At 44.6% G+C, this 20,521-nt stretch overlaps 1 protein-coding gene across 2 annotated transcripts in view; it reads right to left on the bottom strand.

Annotated features, from left to right (window-relative positions):
- The window catches only part of FAXC (failed axon connections homolog, metaxin like GST domain containing), a 28,127-nt gene extending 7,937 nt beyond the window's left edge, over positions 1 to 20,190 (bottom strand). The window contains exons 1-5 of one of the 2 annotated variants that reach the window (XM_040060036.1): positions 19,922 to 20,190; positions 19,372 to 19,507; positions 14,010 to 14,206; positions 6,575 to 6,792; positions 116 to 232 (exon numbers count right to left, since the gene is read on the bottom strand). In XM_040060036.1, the coding sequence (XP_039915970.1) occupies positions 116 to 232; positions 6,575 to 6,792; positions 14,010 to 14,206; positions 19,372 to 19,507; positions 19,922 to 20,190 (937 nt within the window). The remainder of the gene's footprint in view (positions 1 to 115; positions 233 to 6,574; positions 6,793 to 14,009; positions 14,207 to 19,371; positions 19,508 to 19,921) is intronic. The other variant, XM_040060037.2, reaches the window with a different exon arrangement.
- Positions 20,191 to 20,521: the final 331 nt, after the last annotated feature.

Genomic DNA, 20,521 nt, shown 5'->3' with positions numbered 1-20,521 from the left:
TGAAGAGTCTGCTGAAGTACTGCAGTCTTCTGTATGTCCTTCCAAGGTACTCCAAGTTTAAACATGGAAAATGCCACCAAGAACTTTTAATCAGAGATCACTTAAACTTTCCTACCTTTGATTAGTCTCTCTGGTCGAGTCCCTGGTAATGTCCACATTGCCTGTGCCAGATGTCCAAAGACAGTGGCATCGACAGTGGAAACAGTTGATCCCATAATGTACTTCTTGTCACCTGTAAATACAACAGCAAGTATTTTTTGACTAGATGTCACTTTTCACCAAATTTAAAAAAAAAAAAAAAAACCAAAAAAACCCCACAATTCCACCTTTAGTGTATTTATTTTACTGAAATAATTTCAATGAAAACGTTCACTTGTTCAAAGACCGGGATTCCAAAGCTGTTTCTAGGGTTCAGCAGGTGAAATCCATTACAGAATCACAGAATCACTAGGTTGGAAGAGACCTTCAAGATCATCGAGTCCAACACAGCCCTAACATCTCAACAGGACCATGGCACCAAGTGCCACATCCAGTCTTTTTTTAAACACATCCAGGGATGGTGACTCCACCACCTCCCCAGGCAGACTTTATCACTCTTTCCATGAAAAACTTCTGTCCTAATGTTCAACCTATATTCCCCTTGGTGCAGCCTGAAACTGTGTCCTCTCATTCTGTCAGTTGCTGCCTGGAGAAAGAGACCAACCCCCAGCTGTCTAAAAACACCTTTCAGGAAGTTGTAGAGAGTGATAAGGTCACCTCTGAGTCTCCTTTTCTCCAGGCTAAACAACCCCAGCTCCCTCAGCTGTTCCTCACAGGGTTTGTGCTCCAAGCCCCTCACCAGCCTCGTTTCTTCCTCTGGACGCGCTCAAGCGTCTCAGTGTCCTTCCTAAACTGAGGGGCCCAGAGCTGGACACAGCACTCAAGGTGTGGCCTCACCAGGGCCGAGTACAGGGGAAGAATGACCTCCCTGCTCCTGCTGGCCACACCATTCCTGATCCAGGCCAGGATGCCATTGGCCCTCTTGGCCACCTGGGCACTCTGCTGGCTCATGTTCAGCTGCTGTCACCAGTGCCCCCAGGTCCCTTTGCTCCTGGGCACTGTCCAGCCACACCGTCCCCAGCCTATAACGCTGCAGGGGGTTATTGTGGCCAAAGTGCAGGACTCAGCACTTGGACTTATTAAACTTCATCTTGTTAGACTCTGCCCATCCATTACTGCAGCAAGACTTCTATAACCCAGCCAATTACAGAACCACCACTGGCCAAGGAACCTCCTCAGCTCCTCATAGCTGGCAGTGCTCACACACTGTACTCGTGCTGCATTTAAAATCTGTTCTGCATCTACAAGATACCTGAAAACATGATTTTTGCCCGTGTGGAAACCCAAAACTGCTCAACCACGACTTAAAATCATGAACTTGCTGAAAGCTGGTCATCCTTTACCTCTCATCCATGCAGATCCAGGTTCAATTTACTCATCCAATCAGCTAGAAAAGTCACACCCAAAGCTTTCCTCTCTCCCTGTTTGTTCAGAATGAAATGGATGCACCTGCAGCAACTCTTCATAAATAACCTGCATCCCCTGGAAGAGGACAAACCCGTAGGCAGGAGTGGACAGGTCCTCTCACACACCACCACTGCAGTGCCCTCATCCCCACTGACCCCTTACAGGAAGAATCAAATAGGAGTCAGGCATGCAGGCACTAAGTGAAAGAGCAGCCCTTTGGGACTGGCCTGGTGCAGTGGAGGGACATGTCTGCTCCTCACAGCAGTTCTGCTTACCTCTCTGGGCACCCCAATGTCATGATGGTCCTAAATGGCCACCACAGCACAAACAGATGGGTAACTAACTAAGACAGGGAAGAAAATACTTTTTTCAAAACCACTGTTTGCAACAAAACATCCACTGTAGACCTGTTTTCCCATTACAGGCAGGAGACCTGGAACAAAGACCACGCACAGAGCACACAGCGAAACATGAAGTATTGCAGAGGTCAGGTTAGCTGGTTGCACTGTTCCTGCCTTGGCCCAAAGTGCTATAAACTCTGTGAAATATGGTACCTAATTGAATTCTCAAAATCCAGTTATCCACAGGACATATATATCCATCTCCCCAGGATATTCTTCCAAGCTGCCTGTAATTCAGCAAGTTATTATGTTAGGTTTATTGAGCAAGTCCAGAGGAACTATCCAGTGTAAAATGCATCAAATTCCACTGTACAGTACAAGGAATGCTGCCAATCCCCTGCAGAAAAACACAGCAAAACAGTGCTCAGGAATAGCCAGTAAGAATAACTTTCTCTGGCCTGTCAGATGTCATTTGAACATGCAGTTTACTCTCCCCACCTCTTCCACAGTTCCATCAATTTATTGTTTGAAAATTCGGTACAGGGTAAATGTTGTGTCTTTTCAGTATTTATCTGACACCTATGCGCTCATCAATCTCAAACACAGCTCAAAAACTGGCCCCTAAACCACAGTTATATGCCAGCACCAGGAATTTAGCACCATACAACTGGGTCTTGAGACTGAATCCATAGTGATGTGCAGGGAAGAAATTCTGTCATTTCCATCTTGCTACAACTAAAGCAGGTTCTGAGTGAGGGCTACACCATCCCACCCTCTGGTTCTCCAGGCACAACACCCCACACCTTGAGGTGCACGGAAACGAAAGGCAAGAGGGGAAAATAAAAGTTTTATGATGTGGGATCATAAAACTCCAAATCTGGTTTTAAGTCATGCTGCACAACAAAATATGGCATGTGTGCACATTTTCTCCCACCGTTTCCAATCTGTTCTCAAAACTTCCAGGGCAACTTTAGTCCAAAAGACTTTCTGATAGACCAGATATCTCTGTGTCTGTTAATCTTTAGGCAAGATTACACAGTGTCTGTCACATCCAGGCTGCCATAGCACCGATCATCTCAAACACCTCTCTGCACCCCCTGGCTGACCCAACAGAAATGAAATCACCTGGTCACATTGGACTTGGATCAATTTTGTACTGCCCAGGAATTTGAGAGTACACAGCTCCACTGTTTACAAATGCATGCACCAGCTACTTCAACAGTAGGCCAAGAAACCCCAGCAAGAAGCAGGTCTATGGGACACAGGCCTGCACCCTTCCACAGAGGCAGGTACAGCACCTACAGGCTGCTACAGGGCACTTAACTAACTTTAGAGGCTCAGATCCAGGTTAGTCCAACCTCTGAGTTTTCAGCTCTGAGCACTCCTGCCCACCCCAAAGCATCAAATGCTTTTCAAAATCCACTTCAAGAAGCTGCTGGCCTGCAACTCCCTGCTCAAAACCCCCATCTACTAAAGAGCCTGAGAGTCAGACAGCTGAGAGGGCTCCAACAGATTTATGGTCACTCACTTGCCTCTTCTAAACAATTACCAAAATGTGTATTTTTATATATCACTAATTCACGTGCTCATTCCTCACACTTTCTTACACTATTACCAGGCAGTAGGAAACTGCCACAATACAAGGAAATTACACTGGTGGTTTAAAGACTGCAGGACAGAGAGAAAGGTGATACCAATGGGACAGGCTGATCCATCACAGTGGGACTAGTTCCAGTTTCCATGTTTCTAAGATCTGGAGGAGTCTGTCAGGGAAGTGAGAACAAGGGAGATAGAAAAAATATTCTCAGAAATCAAATAAAAGGAAAAAAACCACCGAAGATGTGATTTGGAATATCAAAATTAATGTCGTAAGAACTGGCAGCTGCAAAGTTATCATTCTATGGAAGTAGCTCCTAGAATTAAAAGTTATTCTTCTTTCCATGTGAATGGTCCCTGTTAAAAAAGGGGAGCATTAATCTGATATTCCTGATGGCTGACAGCTACAGTTTGGTATGTGCAGCCATTCTGCACCATAGGCATCATTTTTAAGCTCTTAAGATAACAGCCAGAATCCCAACTGCTTTCTCTTCTGGGAAAACACTTAGGTACATATATATGGAGGGGAATATCACAAAGATTGTGCAGGCAGTAAACTGACTGCCTGCCTTCTTCTTCCCCCTTTGAAACAGGGGAGCCTCTAGGTCAGGCTGGAAGTCTTCATCCCACCTCCCGTCCCCATTCCAGGATACTACCTGGAGGCCACACTTACTAGACCCAACCATAGATGGATGGTTGAAGAAAACATGAACATACCAATGTTAATGAAAATTAATGCAATTACAGGAAAGTATACAAACTCACCAATAATCAAAAGGGAAAATATAATGATTAATGTAACTGCACACTGGCTAATCTGACGTTTATTTCAGAGGGGAAGATGAAAAAAATGTACAATATTCAGCTGGTAATGTAATAGAATAACAGGAACACAGCAAATGCCCATCAAGGCTTTTTGAAGTACACAGGCACATTCTCAACAACAATCTGGAACTAAGAAGAAAAACTCTGCTGCTAACATATGTATAATACAATTAAAATTTTGATAAAGTGAAGAAATGCTTGAGGATTTCCAGTGTATTTCTCAAAAAAGCCAGAGACTGATTATAGCATTTACCTTCACAGGGAGATGACCCCAAGCCATTAGGAAGGGAGAAAAGAAGTAGGAAGAGCATCTGTCTGCAGGCTAGAACTGAATAAACTCTCATTTGAAACAAGTCCCATTTTGAACAGACTTAGACAGTGACTAACATCTGTCAGAAAAACATGGTGGTACCTCCACCTGATGAAATCTCATAATTAAAACTGGAAGGCTTTCAGAAAGCCGTCTCCAAGCCAGCAAACAGGCACAGGCCTCAAGACAGCATTCAAGCAACCTGATCCACAGAGATCTGTCTAGATGATTAAATGATCCTTTTGAACTTGAAATCTTACAAATCTGAGTGTCAGTATATCTCCAGAGAAACAAGCAAATCAAGATACTTTTACAGGTACTAAGGCACACGTTTTAGTTTTCTCTTGAAGGTTCTGTCTGCTCTTGGCAGACAGGGATGACTTTAGCACAGACATATCCACTGCCACTCCTTTCAGCCTGACAGAGTTGTCTAGCCAGGACCAGGGGGTTTTGCTGAACTAAGTCATAGACTGAACTTACTTCAGCTCCTGTCCCAACCCCATTCCTCCTTGTGATGAGCATGGAGCCACACAGTACCAATCTCAAAACTACAGCATCAATAGTCCCACAGAGGAGAGCACCTGGAGATGGCCACAGCTCTTCAGCAGGTATGACCAGATTGCCTCTTCTAAAATGAATTGCTCCCTCCCTTTCTCCATCCAACGAAAAGGGACCTCTTAATCTCCAAACAACAGATTTTCCCTGAAGAGGCACTAAAATAATCACCTCTGTTAACAAACAAAATGTAGCAAAAGAAAGTGCTTTCAAAAGAGGAGCTGTCAACAAATCTTCCCTTGCCTGTTGTGTCCATGAACTTCATTGGGTTTTTTTTCCACCTTGTCCCTAATCCATCAACTCAACAGATTAGCTTCAGAAAACAAAGTTACAGAAAACTTTACATCTGGGTCCACTGCAAATACCTTCCTTTCCAAAACAGCTTGCAAGTCCAGAAGCATGTTCTTTCCTTCCCTTTCTTAGGAAGCATTCAGCTTCTGCCTTCTGCTGGGCTCCCGCCAGTGTGTTCCTTTCATCCACTCCACACCTGGCTCTTTGGAGCAGTGTGTCCCTCCTCTGGAGCACAGGGCAGGAAGGCATCCTCCTGTCCTCCACACAACCACCTCTTTAAAGCAACTGTTAAAGGGAACAACACACAGGCACCATCTCTCTTGCTTTCTCTCTTGCTTTCTCTCACAAGAGCGACAGAGGCTTAAGGAAAGTGACAACCTGCACCACAGCAATTCCTCAAAATTTACACAGATGCACAATATGCTTAGCTCTCAGCAGAGCAGAAGGCAAGAAGCACAGTGCAAAACAGTTCCAAGTGCATATTTCAACCTGAGCCACACAACAGAAATGAGGTTCACTAATTCTAGCTAAGTGAACCCAACCTTAAGACTAATTGTATGGGATCCACCCAAGACAACCAAGAATCTTAAACACATCTATTCTGACAGCACAGGACCATCTCCTACTGGGAGCTTTGAATAAAGCTGCTGACACCAACCAAAGACAACAAAGTTCAGCTCATCAAAATAACATCTGCAAAGTGTTTTCAAATGGCACTCTCATAACAACCTGTCACAAATAAAAAACAGGAAAGGAAATACAACCAGGAAATAAAAAATGAGACACCCACACCCCAGCCCCCCCAAAAAGCTATAAATAAGAGGTTTCATTTGCAGAACTAAACACTACATTTTCCTAATTTCATATCGCTAAATGCTCTTCCGAAACAGCAGGCCACGTTTTGCTACTTTACAAATACATACTGTGCTCAGAGAAGGAAACCTCTTGTGCCTCTAGACACACTATTTGGAAGCAAACAGTGGGATAAGAAACAGTGTCTCTGCCAGAGCAAGGAAGGCACTAAAGCCTCTAGCTTCTGCCAAAATGAGATTATTTGCGAGTGATGAAGCTGCCAGGAAGCACTGGAGGTCAATTCCACCCTGTGGAGAGAGGGGCTGTGAACAGTGCACCATAACTTGCTGTACCTTACCCAGGAGGCCTGCCAGAGTCCGCATGTCCTTCTCCATCAGTGTGTACATCTCCTCCTCCGAGAAGCGACCAATGCCATGGCCGTACATTTCCCGCTTCACAATTCCTTTGGTCAGATGGCAAAAGATCCACTTCAGCAAGTCGCTGAAGGGGCCAAAAAGTGAAACCATCTTCTGCGTCTCATGAAGATTTTCCACCCACTGGCAATAAGCTAAAGTCCTAGAAGGATGCAGAAACAAGTCAGAGCAGTGTAACCCCCAGAGAGCCCCACCACCACCCTGCAGAGGCTGGCACAGAGCTCCGGCAGGTGAGCGCTCACCGCCCTGATGGAGAGGAAGCTTCCATAAACAGCAGACTCTGAGGCAACTCAGAGTTCCAGCAGAGCAAACCCACTTTACAGTACTTAGGCAGACTGCCCAGTGCTTATTCTCTCATTAAATCATGACTCGCTTCAGGAGAAAACAGATCTGTGTTGAAATATAAAGTAAAAACTGCAGAATTCTGCTAAACTCATGTAACAAAACACAGTGCCAAAGAGATTTATTAGCTAAAGACAACTCACTGCACAGACCTGGGCAAAAAACCAACAAAACAGCCCCCCCAAAAAATCCATCTTTCTTACCAATCTTTCTCCTTTCTATGCTGCTGACACTTAGGTAAGCAGCAACTTTGCTCCAACATAAATACTGAAGCAGTAATTTTTCAGAAGATTTCTCCTCAGAAATTAAGAATAACACAATCTTTTAAAAATAAAATATAAAAAATTAAGAGGTAGTGGTTATTGAGGTGGTTTTCTCCTGCACTGTTTCCTGTCTTCAAAATGCTGATTTTATGAAAGAGATATTTCTAAAGGACTCTGCTGCCTTCCATACTTTATTGAAAGGCAAATAATACTCTTTTAAAATGTCTTTTTATAAAAATTTGTCTCATCAGCTTAAAGTTGTTTCCTACATGAGTTTTTGCTCTTTATTAATATTACAGCCAAATATATCTTGATTTGTTGTTCCATAAACTTATAAAAAAAGAAACATTAACTTTTTTAATACCTACCATCTTCAGAAGTTACAAATAAACCAAAAAGACCATATATGTGAACTTTTGTCACTAAGTTCAAGGGTTAATGGAAAAATAGCTAAAGACATCTCAAAGTAGACAAGATAAACACAGGAAGTCTGCGGGGTCTCAAAAGCACTGGGACTTGATACACATATTCCAATCCAAGCCATTCCAAGGCTTCACTGTTTTAGTCTGGAATTTGACTTCTGTATTATCACTGTACATATTTCCAACTCCACCTAATTTCCTTAGTGCTGGTATGTTTCACCAAATTCAAGAAAGGAAAGAAAAAAAAAAAAAAAAACCAAACCAGTATCTCCCGGAGAACTCCCATGACTTCTGTTGGTAATATACATTTTATCAAACTCACATTGTCCACTGCAGTTCAGTGCCTTCTGCTCTAACTGGTTTCACTCAAGTCAGTAACAGTGAGGTGTGAACAGGTTTTGCTGCAAATGTATAAACAGGGAAGAACAAAAATGCACCTGCTCTGCTACTGACGGCTTTGACCCTCAACAGATTACTCCACAACCTCCAGCACTGTATAATAATAACAAAAGCATCCTGCTGACATTGCACATGCTTCAACACTGCTTTTAGAATGGGGCGTTCTGCACAGTCCTGATTTTCCAAACTTGATGGATGAACTCAAGTCATTGAGCAGGTTTCAGCAATGCAAAGTTTGAATCAAAGACAGATTTAGCAGAGACACCAGCAATACAGGAGGAATGTGAAGCCAACAAACATAGCAGGAAAGAGCTACTGAACCTCCTAAAGCATTGACTTCACCTGGAAGATGTGGGGTGAGACTGCCCTGTTCCAGGAATAATGGTAAAACAGGATTTAAGACAAATGGAAAGAAGGCTGGCCTGAGGGCATAAGGGCACTCTACAGAGCAGAATCTTGCAGTAGTCATGTTTGACTGGCCTGGCAAAGGACAAGCTCTCTTCAGCAGGTACAGCCCTGAATAGGAAAAAATCTTGATGTGAACACTAGGAAATAATTACAATAGTATGACTTGGGTTGGAAGGGACCTTAAAAATCATCGACCTCCAACTAGATGTCCACTGCAGGGACGCCTGCTCTGTGGGCAGGGATATTACCCATTAGATCAGGCTGCTCAGGGTCCCATCCTGGTCCAGCCTGGCCTAGAGCACTTCCAGGGATAGGGCATCCACACTTTTCTGGGCAACCTGTGCCTCACCATCCTTCAAGTAAAGAACCTCTTCCTAACATCTAATTTACATCTCTCCTCTTTAAAACTGTTCTCCCTTTTCCTGTCACTATCTACCCATGTAAAAAAATCACTCTCCCTCTTTTTTATAAGCCCCATTTAAGTACTGGAAGGCTACAAGGTCTCCCTGGAGCCTTCTGCTCTCAATGCTGAACAACCCCAGCTCTCTCAGCCTGTCTTCACAGGAGAGGTGCCCCAGGCCTCTGATCACCTTTGTGGCTTCCTCTGGACCTGCTCCAACAGGTTCTGATCCTTCTTATGCTGGGGACTTCAGAGCTTGAAACAGGTGGGGTCTCACAAACACAGAGCAGAAGGGGAGAATCACCCCCATCGACATCTCTTGATGCAGCCCAGGATGCCACCTCACACTGCTGGCTCATGTCCAGTTTTTTCATCTACCAGAGCCTCCAAGTCCTTCTCCACAGTCCCGTTCTGAATGAGTTCTTCTCCTAATCTCTAAGTTATTATTTACTCTTTGAATAAGCTAAGAAGAACTCGATCTCTGAAATCACTGCTCTGTCTTGCTGCAAAGACCCTCCTTCCCCAGGATGGACCTGACCTGCTTCACGTGGCAACTCTGCAATACAATTTAGTATTAGGACAATTAGCTTTAGGACAACAGGCCTGGCCTGGAAGAAGGGCAGAAAGAAAAAGAAGTCAAAACAAAACAGAAAAAGAATACAGGAACTCCACTGCAGCATATTTTAAGTCATCCCAGTTGCACAAGATAAAACCTGGCCCTATGGACTTGCCAACATTATTTCTCACTCCAACCACACCAGTGAGCTGGCATCGCACCAAGAGTGATCAACCATGTCCAAAATTGTTTTAATTTCATAAAACAGAATGAACAAGGTTTCCCACAAAGCTAATTAGCCCATACATTAATGCAAAAATACACTTCCCTAGAGCTCACTTGCTTGCCCTGAGAGAGAAGGCCTTTGGGTCTGGAAGAAGCAAAAATCAGATCAGGTGTTTAATGACCAGGACAGCAATGCAGTACTATACAGAATTTAAGTAATCCTCCTTAGGTTAAACTGTCAAGCACAAATCTTAAGACACCTACTTGTCCCTTTGAATGAGCAGACTTGTTTCATGTCACAAATCTCAAATTTACATGGGCAATTGAAGGCAGCTAAATAGACAATCACAGAGTTTACTTCCAAAATGTTATGGTTTTGAGCAGACAAAACAAGGAATAAAGTAGGCTCCAATTCATAGAGAGTTAAAAACACTTTTAAAACTGGCTTTACAAGCACTTTGTTAAAAGAATTCTCTTCAAGGGTTCATTAATTTGAGTTTTCTAACAAAATATGCTTCTCAGCATTTAATTCCACCCATCACTCTTCTATTCAGACTACATTAGTGGAGTATTATCAATATTACAAAAGGTTAAAAAATGCCAGAAATTGGGTAGTCTACATAATCTACTTCAGTAGAGCATAACCATACATTTTATACTAGAGTAAGTGTTCATGGGATGACATAATCATTTTAAATATTGGCCTGAACGGAGCACTTTGGGAAACATTACCATTCACATTTGTGCCAGCAAATCTGTAAAAATCTTTGAGTATAAATAAAACAATGATGCATTAAAGAGCAATGCTGTGGGGGTGAAGTAAATCCGAAGTCTAAATGCAACAGCAGCTTTGGCCTCAATACATAAATCAGCAAGGAGATGAAGAAAGTGACTCATCAATAGCAGTTTGCCTGATTATCCCAAAACTGTCTGAACTTCAAGGCAAGGGGAAGGCAGTCACAAGGACATGAACAAGGGTTTTTTTTCTGTCTGAACCTGTGCAGACTAGAATTTCTTGATGTGCAAAAGGATTATAACAAATTCATTCCACAATCAGCTGTAGAAACCCCACCTCTCATGCAACTTCTCAGAGCAACTGGCTTTTAAGCCACCAGCTGCATTCAAGCCTCTTCACTGTTAGCAGTAGGAGAGACGCTGCTCTTAAAATCAGCTTGATGTATTCAAACATATTTACATTATAAAAGTATTTTATGTTTAACATGTGGCAAGTCTGAATACAGACCAAAGTCAGATTCAACCATGTCCTCATATCATGTTCTTCCTGTACTTCAAGAATTCATCACATATGATGAATTTTTCTTCTTGAAAGACAAAGCAAGAAACAAATCAAATATGTTTGCAAGTGTATATATATATACACTTACACACACATTCATAAATCACTACAGTTGTGTTTGACAATACAGCTCAACCAATCTAATGGGTTAATCTGCTTAAGCCAAATATTCAAGGCTTTATGTTCTCACTAAGTGCTATAGTGTCACTGACCTAAGATCTGCCCCCAGAGATCTAAGTGACAGAAAGCATCGCACAGCGACTGCTAGCCCTACAGGCACCAGGAGCTGCCTGTCCTGAATCCCAGCAGTACTGTCGAGCCCAGCATGCCAGTTCCAGAAGGAAGTGAGAATCAGACCTCTCTTAACCAGAGGTCCAATCCCACAGACGTGCTGCAGTTACACCAAAAACCCAACACATTCCCCAAAGGTGGCTGTGGGTGCCCCACTGGTTTCTGGGAGCCCAGCAGAGGTGACTCAGAGCAAGCCTACAGCAGATGACTGAGGTCTGCATTGGATCCAGGACCTGGGGTGAGAAGCACCAAATTACTCCATTTCCGTCTCTTCCCTGCTGTCTCGCCTCAACAGCCATTCAGCTTAGAGGACTATTTTTTCTTCTGCCAACTAAACATAGCAAAAGCCTAATGGCTTACTGCATTCCTCAGGGACTGGAGGTCCAGCACCAGCTCCTAATCAGTCTCGTGCATATCAGAGATACACTGTAACCCCAGCAGGGAAATAGGCACACTCACTTGTTATCTTTCCGCCTGAGCCCTGCCAGGTGCCACAGCCCGGGGCAGAAAGACAGTGTCCAGATGCTGAGGTTCTCAACAGCCCCGCACTGCTCTCAACTCCAGCCAGAGCAGGCGTTTCCAATGTAAGAGGAACCAACTGCTGAAGATGAGCCACTGCCTTGGTAAAACTAAACATTTCTGGAAGAAATGCTGAGCATGCACCAGGATTAGCTCCACCTAGAGACAGCACACCACAGGATGTAGTTTTCTTCTTTGTCCGATAAATGTACTACAGCATTACTTATTTATGATGAAACTACCTTGCATGCTGCTGACAATGAAACAGTAGGAGTCACATTATGTATCGCTGCTTTGGAGGCTTGGTTTTATATACCTTATCCTGCAGAAAGGCAATCACTGTTTCAAATTCCTCACCATGGGACACGAGGACACCAAGAAAAACCCTAAGCTCCTGGTGGGAAGTAGGCAGGTTCAGGGACAGATGTGAAGGGATCCCACAACCACAGATGCAATGCTGTCAAGGAGAAATATGGTCCTACACAGTGAAAGCCTGATTTAACTTTGGTGTAAGTAGAGGATGGTCAAAGCTGTTCTCTGGGAATTACAGCAGAACAACTGCAACACCTCATGGCTCAGACTTTGCCTACTACAAGGAATCTGTAAGGTATAACCTCATCAACACATCAAGCCTCTGGTACAGCCAGAGGGACACACAGGAAGACTTACAGTTGGACTTTCTACTGCACTGCAGCAAAAATACATGCCTTGGAGGAACTCATCTGTGTGACTACACAGGAAAGGCAACAGGGATACACAGCCAGGCATGCACATCTCTGTTCTTGATGTAACTTTGTCCACCTGTTTCAATGCCCCCTCTCAGGGCCAGTGCCCGAATTTGCAATACCTGTCTTCCACACTTGCCTATGTCCTGTCCAGCAGTGCCCAGCCAGCTCCAGGGGAGCCTTGATGGACGGACAACAGTTCCACAGAGGAAAGCACTTTGTAATTGAGACACAACAGCAGTATAAGCCTGCCATCAGTAATGATACATTTAACGCAGTTAAATCTATGAACCACAAAACAACTGACAATAAGGCAAGGAGATAAAGCATTAGGGGACTAAAAGGCTTCATCCTCCCTTTGGCAGCTGTTATAACTGAGGGTGGAAAAATGAACCAAAAAAAAGGGGTGCCTGTATCATGTTTGGGAGGCTATGGCACTGCAGATGGGTATAACTGGTGAAGGCCATACTTCTTGGAAGGCAGAGATTTAATTTCTAAACCAAATCACTTCGATCTGCTAATTACTGAGTGCCAAGATTGCTCTCAGGAGACACTAAAAATTATTTGAAGAATTGTATGTACACATATTGCTGCTGATCTTCATCAAAAAATGAAAGAAAAAGCAGGTAAATGCATTCAATTTAAAAATCACACATTGTTTTGAAGAAAAAACATGCAACATAAATGCAAAACTTAGTGTAGCAAGGACTTAAATGCATACTAGAAAGTAAACTACTGGGAGAAAGCCTTGTGCCTGCTAAGGCAGCAAACGCAGCATCCAAGATGCATGTCCACCTGATGCCTCTATGCCCAAACTGAAAAGGGCACTTGAAAAGGACTGAAATGTAAAGCACAGAGGAAATCACAGATACCATTTTCAAATGTGTCAGTAAAATGGATGAAGTACCAGAAAGGCTCTATTTCTATTTTCCATTCATACACATACGTCAGCTTCTCAGGATATTGTGACTAACACTGTACACTATCAATTGGCAGTACTGTCAACAATACTTAACAACAGGAGTATCCTGTGTTACAGGAAAGGCAATGATCCGTACTGCAATCACTCACACGTAATTAAAATCAGTAGAAGTAAGGAAACAATATCCTGGATTCACCACAAACACTTCATTCCTCTATATCCCCCAAACCACAAATATATTCAGCCACCTTGATCTTTTGGTCTTTATTAACAAGGCTGCTCCTATACAGAAGTCACACTGAACACTGGAACCTCCCACTGCTGCTTTGTTCTATCTACAAAGCTGCAGTCAAAGGCCCTGACTTCACCTTGCTTACACAGCACAACTTTTCAAGGGAATCATCCCTGGCTCATCCCACCAAACACATAAAGGAGCAGCAGTTTCCTAGAATGAAGAGAGTTGTGAAGTTAATAACTGGGTACCTAAGATTAAAGCAAGATAAAAGAAGCATGTCTTGTGTCAAGGCTCAAGCTCAGGGACACATCTGACAGCACAAGAACACAAAGCCAGCTTTGCCGTGCAAGCTTACCAGTACAAGTGCTCCTCCACCATCTTGGTCACAGCTCTGGAAACAGCCCTTTCATGGGGACCAAGGTGTTTATTTAAATTCACTCCAAGTTTCTCTTCCAAAAAGTCAATAATGAACTCGGTGCCAGATACTTTCTTGTGATTGTATTCAATCCAAGGCATTTTCCCTTGAGGGGAAAGTTTTCCATCAAAATAGTTCTAAGGAAAAGAAAAATTAATCAAGTAAACAAACAGATATACAGACAAAAAAAAGTCCTTCAGGTTCTGTTTCAATGAGAATAAATATTTTTAAATTATTTTCTGTGTTTTTAACAATTTTTTTTTTTTTTTTAATTAACACTCTAGAATAGCAGCGGCTATTCAACCAGGGCAGCAGCTTTACCCTACATGACAATTCAGATAAAATTATTTTCAGGGCCTGCAAGGTGTTCCATGCTTTTATGCCGAATGCCAGGTGATATTATTTAAATTATATTATTTATTATTTAAATACCTGGGCCTGGGTTATTTAAGGGTTGGAGATGCTCAGATCTCCCAGAAGATTGGGCCCATTATTCTAAACAAGTTTTAAATCACAGGACTCACAACTAAATTCAGTTCCTGCACACATCTGCACTTTTCATGTTAAAAGTGCCTCAAAACAATAAATTCACTACCCAACTCAGTTGGCTGAATTACCTCCAAGGACAAAACACACACAATCACAAGCGTATACAAAAGGCATATCATTCCCTTCTGAGCAGAAGGGAAATCTGCTTTCAGCAACTTCAAAATCTCAGACATTTACACACCAGTTACAACTGGGTCTCCCAAGAGCCCAGCACAGGAGAGCACAGCACTACTGCACCGCTGAATACTGCTATACCTGCTCAGCACAGCACTCACACAGAAGCAGAGACAAGGTGAAACACAGATTCGAGAATTTCCGTCTCATGCATCCAGCATGAGAGGAAGTGCTGGCTGCCAAAACAAGATCGGACACTTGTCTTCAACTCTCTTACTCCTGGAGGCAGAGACACAAGGCACAACCTTTCTCCCTTCCTGAGATTCCCATCCTCACATCCTGTCATTCAGTGAATGAGAACTCCTAGCATGGAAAGCTGTATAGTAAAGACTCTGCACTCCATCTCTGGCAGTCACCCCAAGCATTCCAGGATCTGTCTCCTAATTGCTGGAGGTTTAGGGTTTGCAGTTCCGGATTGATCTGCTTGGGTCTCAAGCATTTACCCCTCCTGAATCCACTTAAGATGGATTAAGGGGCTCTGGCAGCAAGAAGCATACACCAAAACACATCTCCGCTCAGTCTGAGAGCGCCAGCATCCTGGCTGCCACTCCAAATGCAGATGTGCAATGCACTAGGATCACACAACCATTCCCAAAGGCTCTTCCCTCTGGATGAAAACAAACGGGTAACGCTTCTGGGAAACAATGCCTTCTGGCTGTAGCCTCTTCGAGGGTTTGCTCGTGCCCAAGCAAACAGCATGGCAGGGATGCTGGATGGTATCATGTCTCACCCACCGCAGCCCTGCTTGGGTGAATAAAGCACCTGAATCCCTCCCAGCCGCACATGTGGGTAACACGGGGGCCAATTCCACGGCACCAGCTCTAAAGCCGCTGAACATCTGAAACTGAAGGGAGAGCACTGCCCTGTCCTTCCACCTTCTGAGACCTTTCCTTCATCAAAAATGGTCTTTCAGCACTGAAACTGACTGATACTTTTCCATAATTTTTCAGTATGGCTTTACTACAGAAGCACAAGGTTCTCCTGGAACTACACAGCGTGTCTAGAAGATCCTGAGCATTGCTGATTTAATCTTCATTAAGCCCTTCCATTAAGATATTCCCCTTCTTGTGCACAAACACTGGTGGTTTGCAGAAGCTACTGGACTTGAAGATGTGTTTATTACATCTTGCAGTAACTGCAGTTCATACCATCTGTAACCCAGAAAAAAGGGCGTTGTTGTTATTCAGCTTCTTCAAGCACATTTATCTAATACATATAAATACATTGCCTAAAAAAAACTTCATGTTTCATTACATACGGTTTATCAAAGAAAACAGGAAATATCTTTCAATGACCTGAGAAAACCTTAGTCTCTTGAGAAATCTGTTATACTGTTCTTGTATCCACTGTTCTCAAACAGACATTTTTAGGCTTGAAACCTCTGTATCCTTATGGCTGATACTAACTGCTATCAAATATTTATCGATTTTCCACTCAAAAACTGTTCCAGCTGCTAAGCAGGAAAAAGCTATGGTATTATTAAAAACCAAAAGCAAACCAGAAGAATATCCCTTTTCATTCACAGTACATTAAGTGCCTGCAGAGCAACAACAACAATAGCTCTACAGAACCTCATTTATAAGGAATTTATAAAAGAATGGTGCAAGGTATTTCTAGGGTAATTTTACAGTACTATGCAGAAGAAATCAGATTTTACATTTTCAATTACTCCTGTTTATGATTTTACATTTACTCATGTCTTTTCCTAAGGAGGCTGCCGTTTCTACAGACCTGGCATGAAAACAGCACATTCCTGCTGTGCTAATTATTTATCAGACTTCATAAAGGCTCAGCCCTTCATATTTTTGAGGAAGTCAAGGAATACCCAAAAGATCTTGATGAGCACACAGACGGCGCTCTTTCAAACAAGCTGTACCAAGAAAAACATCAAATATTTTGAAAACCCAGCTAGGGATTATGACAGCCCAGCTGGGCTGGGGCTGCCCATGAAAATCGTTTTTCATGGAAACACACATAGTGAGGCAGAGTCAAGGAAACATAAGCACATGACAACAGCGCATGTTAGGAGAAATTCAGGCGAGAGTAAGGTAGGAATATGTCACTCCAACCCCTATGTGCCATTAAAGCATGCTGTATAACAGAAAGCACAATCCTCAACAGTCTAATGCACTACAATTAACACAAAGAATCAAAAGTGTAAAAGAAGCCTGAGCATCTGACTGACTTCTCTTCACTCCATTTCATAACCTTCCCTTCAAAGCAGTCCCTCCCCAGCAAGGTGATGACCACAGCAGGTCTCCTGGGACGAGCACCAGCTGCCACCTGCAGCGCTGCTCCATCACGGCCCCTGACAGTGTGCAGGGAAGCAAGGTGCTTCCTTCTGGGCACTGCTGTAGCCCCCTACGCACCCACCCTGCTGCCTGTGCCTCTGTCACCCACAGCAGGTTACCCTAGAGGGTAACACAGTCATGATGGAACAAAATAAAAGTCTACAGGCAGAGTATAAGAAATACCAGGCAAGAACAGTGCTCCCTTCGGCTCCCCTCCCGTTCAATCCCACAGCAGCATCCATACCTTCCTCCACCTGCCTGAGCCCAGATGCAGCACCATACTCCTAACACAAGGACAGAAACAACATCTGCTTCTTCCAGAAAAAAAGAGCTGTGCCCTCAGCTCATAAGCTCAGCTCCACCCAACTTACCTCTAAAACCCTTCAGAGGGTAACTTCAGTAACCCCACAAGCACCTTGAGCCCATGTAAGCCAGCATGGCTAGAAGTGCCAACGCGGTGCTCCCAGCACCTGCAGGACCCATTCCTGCTCCTGCAAAATGGCATGCAGAGCATGTGGGGAACCAAGCTGAGTTAAAACCAAATAAACCAAAACATCATGGCTCTAGCTAGGCCAGCTCTGATCAGCCTGAGCTACCACACAAAAGCATGTGCAGGAAGGAACAAGAGGAAGCAGCTGAAGGTAGGAATGTTGATTTTGATGCTCTTGTCAGTTTAGTGTCCTCAAAGCTAGTGAGTAGGGATAGAGAGGCACGCAACACCAAAAAGCAATGCTGACCTTCAGTACAACAAATAAAGAGGGGAGGATAACTCTCTAGAAATTCCTCTCTCTGAAAAGCTGTGTGATTTCTGACCAGCATGAGCTCTCTAAACAACTCCATCCCGAATCACACAAATGCTGTGTTATCTTTCAGAAGTGACCATGTCCTGTTATAACCATCTTTAATAATGCAGCTTGCTTCAGCTACTCTCCACCAGGGCAAATGTGACCATCACAAACCTTTGAATTCCATCAGTTGCCATTAGAATGAAAACAGATCTCACCAAGAGACTTACCCTCTCAAACATACAATTTCTACCCTAATTGAGAAAAGCAATGTGCACAGTCTTCCTGCTTCAAGGCTATGTTCAAGCTTCAGAATCTTGCAAGTTCTGTAAACCTAAATGAGGAAAACACATCCCACAGGATGGAAGTCTTCCTCTCTAGTACTCCCAAATATCTGATTCAAGTACCACTGAATTGTAAGAAAACATTAAACTCGGGCTTTTAAAGAATTAAGCAAAATGTACTGATTAGACTTTTTTTCTCTTCTAATGTAAAGGAGTTTAGCCACATATGAAGCTAAATATCCACGGTAAATGTGTTAAAAAAAACCTGTAATAGGGTTGGTTTTCTGCTGTACAACTTTTGACTTATACAAAACATTCTTCCTAACACCTTGGTATGGAGTAAAATGCCAAACTGACATTACTTGAGAAAAAACAGAGGGAGAAGAAAAAAGGAAAATAAACCCAAACAAATCTTCTACCTAAGATCTTAGTTATATATATATATCATTATTTTATCATCTTAAAGGCATTTGGTGCTTAACACACACAAAAAATGAAAACCATCCTATGTCTCAAAGAGCCTGTGTACTGCAGAGCTTGCCAACACAAGATGTGTGCCACACTTGCAGTGTCCCAACTCGACCTTGATACTAACGGGCAAGACCATGAGATTCAAGTGTCTGCTCTCACAGCTTTCACTTGCTGGAGTAGCTCAGGCTTCATTCCCTGCAGGAAGATGGCATGGGATGCACCCACCCACAATCAAGGAGCAGTATTCATGATCTCTAAAAGCAAGCCTGTCTCACTTCAGGAGGAGGAAGCATCAGCCATGGGAGGTGAAGCAAAAGTTAAGCCCTTCTTCCCAGGAAAGCTTCAGAGATAAGGCCTCCAGAAAAACAAGAACCTGCAGCTGTCTAATCTTGATGTCTTTAGCATGGTGAAATTCAAGGATCAGTGTTCGGCTTTAGTTTTGGGGTGCAATTTAGTGTTATATAAACTCCAGACTATTCTCCCACTTCAGCATTTCCCAGCGAAATTAACTTTTAACACTGATTTAGCCTTGCCAGTTAAATCTACAGCTGTTCCAGATAATCTTATTCAAGTCATATATTTAAAGGTTATACACCAAATTTAATTGGAGACATAAAAGTGTTGGCATATCCACCTAGCTGTAGGTGTATGTTTTCATCTCCCTGCGTGAGACGAGAGGCAGGATGCCTATGTGCCATTTCACATAATTACAGAGAGCTGCAAGGCAAAGGCAAACTGCACCATGTACCTGGTAGGGTAAATCAGCCATCCTCAAGTACGTTTCCATTTTTAGGCAGAATGGGGATAAACTTGGAACGCCATTCCTAGGCCTTGAAAACTGATGCAGTATGATAGCATCTTTCGAATCGAGCTCTTCCTCTTTCCTGTCAAAAAAAAAAAAAAAAAAAAAAAAAAAAAAAAAAAAAAAAAAAGACAGGTGCACGATACATCAGTACATTAAACAAAGGAGAAATCCCGTCCACTCGTCGGGGCCTTAAGGGGCTGCTGCGGGTTTGCGTGTTTTGGGCGGCCGTGTCCGGCGGCAGCGAGGGCCCAGCCTGGGCCACCTGTGGGGGCTCGCCGGGGAGCCGCCTCCCGCGCCGCTGCAAAGGGCGAATGGGGGAAAGCGGGGCGAAGGGGGGGGAAAAGAAAGGTAAACGGCAAAAGCACGGTGAAGGAGAGACCCCAACCCGCCGGACCTCGCCAACCTGACCCCGCAGGTGTAAGCGGCTCCGAGCGCCGCCTCGGCCCCGCGGGGAGCGCCCTTGTCTGGCAGCGCCGCAGCCCCGCAGCCTCACCGTATGGCCAGCAGCTCGTGGAGCAGGTACGCGGCGGCGGCCAGCAGGGCTCCGCCCGTCAGGTACAGCGTCTTCTTCCACCAGGAGTCGGAGCCCAGCGCCGCCATGGTGCCGCCGCCGCCCGACAGCGGGAAGGCGACGATCTCGCCCCCATAGAAGGCGGGCGGCGGCTCCTCGGGCCCCGCGCACCAGCCCAGCGACAGGCTGCGGTTGCGGCTCAGGTCCGCCACGCAGGAGCGCGGCGCCGCCAGGCCCACCCCCCACAGCATCCTGCGCCCGGCACCCGCATCCCCCGCCGCGGAGCCGCCGAGCCCCCCTGCCCTGCCCGGCCCTGCCCGGCCCTGCCCAGCCCGGTCCTGCCGGGCCCAGCCCGGCCCCGCGGCGGGGAAGGGCCGCGCCGCGCTGGGCGGCTCCGGCGGCTCCCTCGGCCGGCGCTGCGCGGCTGCGCGACCGGGCTGGGAAAGGGAGGGGATGGGGAGGAGAGGGAGGGGATGGGGTGGACCGGGTCCGGTGTGTCCTGCCCTGCCCTGCCCTTGCGGAGTCCCCCGGGCTCGGCAGCCGCGGTCCAGAATTGAGGGCGAGGAGCCGCCGTGCCGCGCT

The sequence above is a fragment of the Hirundo rustica genome, chromosome 3 (genome assembly GCF_015227805.2).
Source record: "Hirundo rustica isolate bHirRus1 chromosome 3, bHirRus1.pri.v3, whole genome shotgun sequence".
Lineage (NCBI taxonomy): Eukaryota > Metazoa > Chordata > Aves > Passeriformes > Hirundinidae > Hirundo > Hirundo rustica.
Note: the sequence above shows the minus strand (reverse complement) of the source record. Positions and strands in the feature narration are given on the sequence as shown.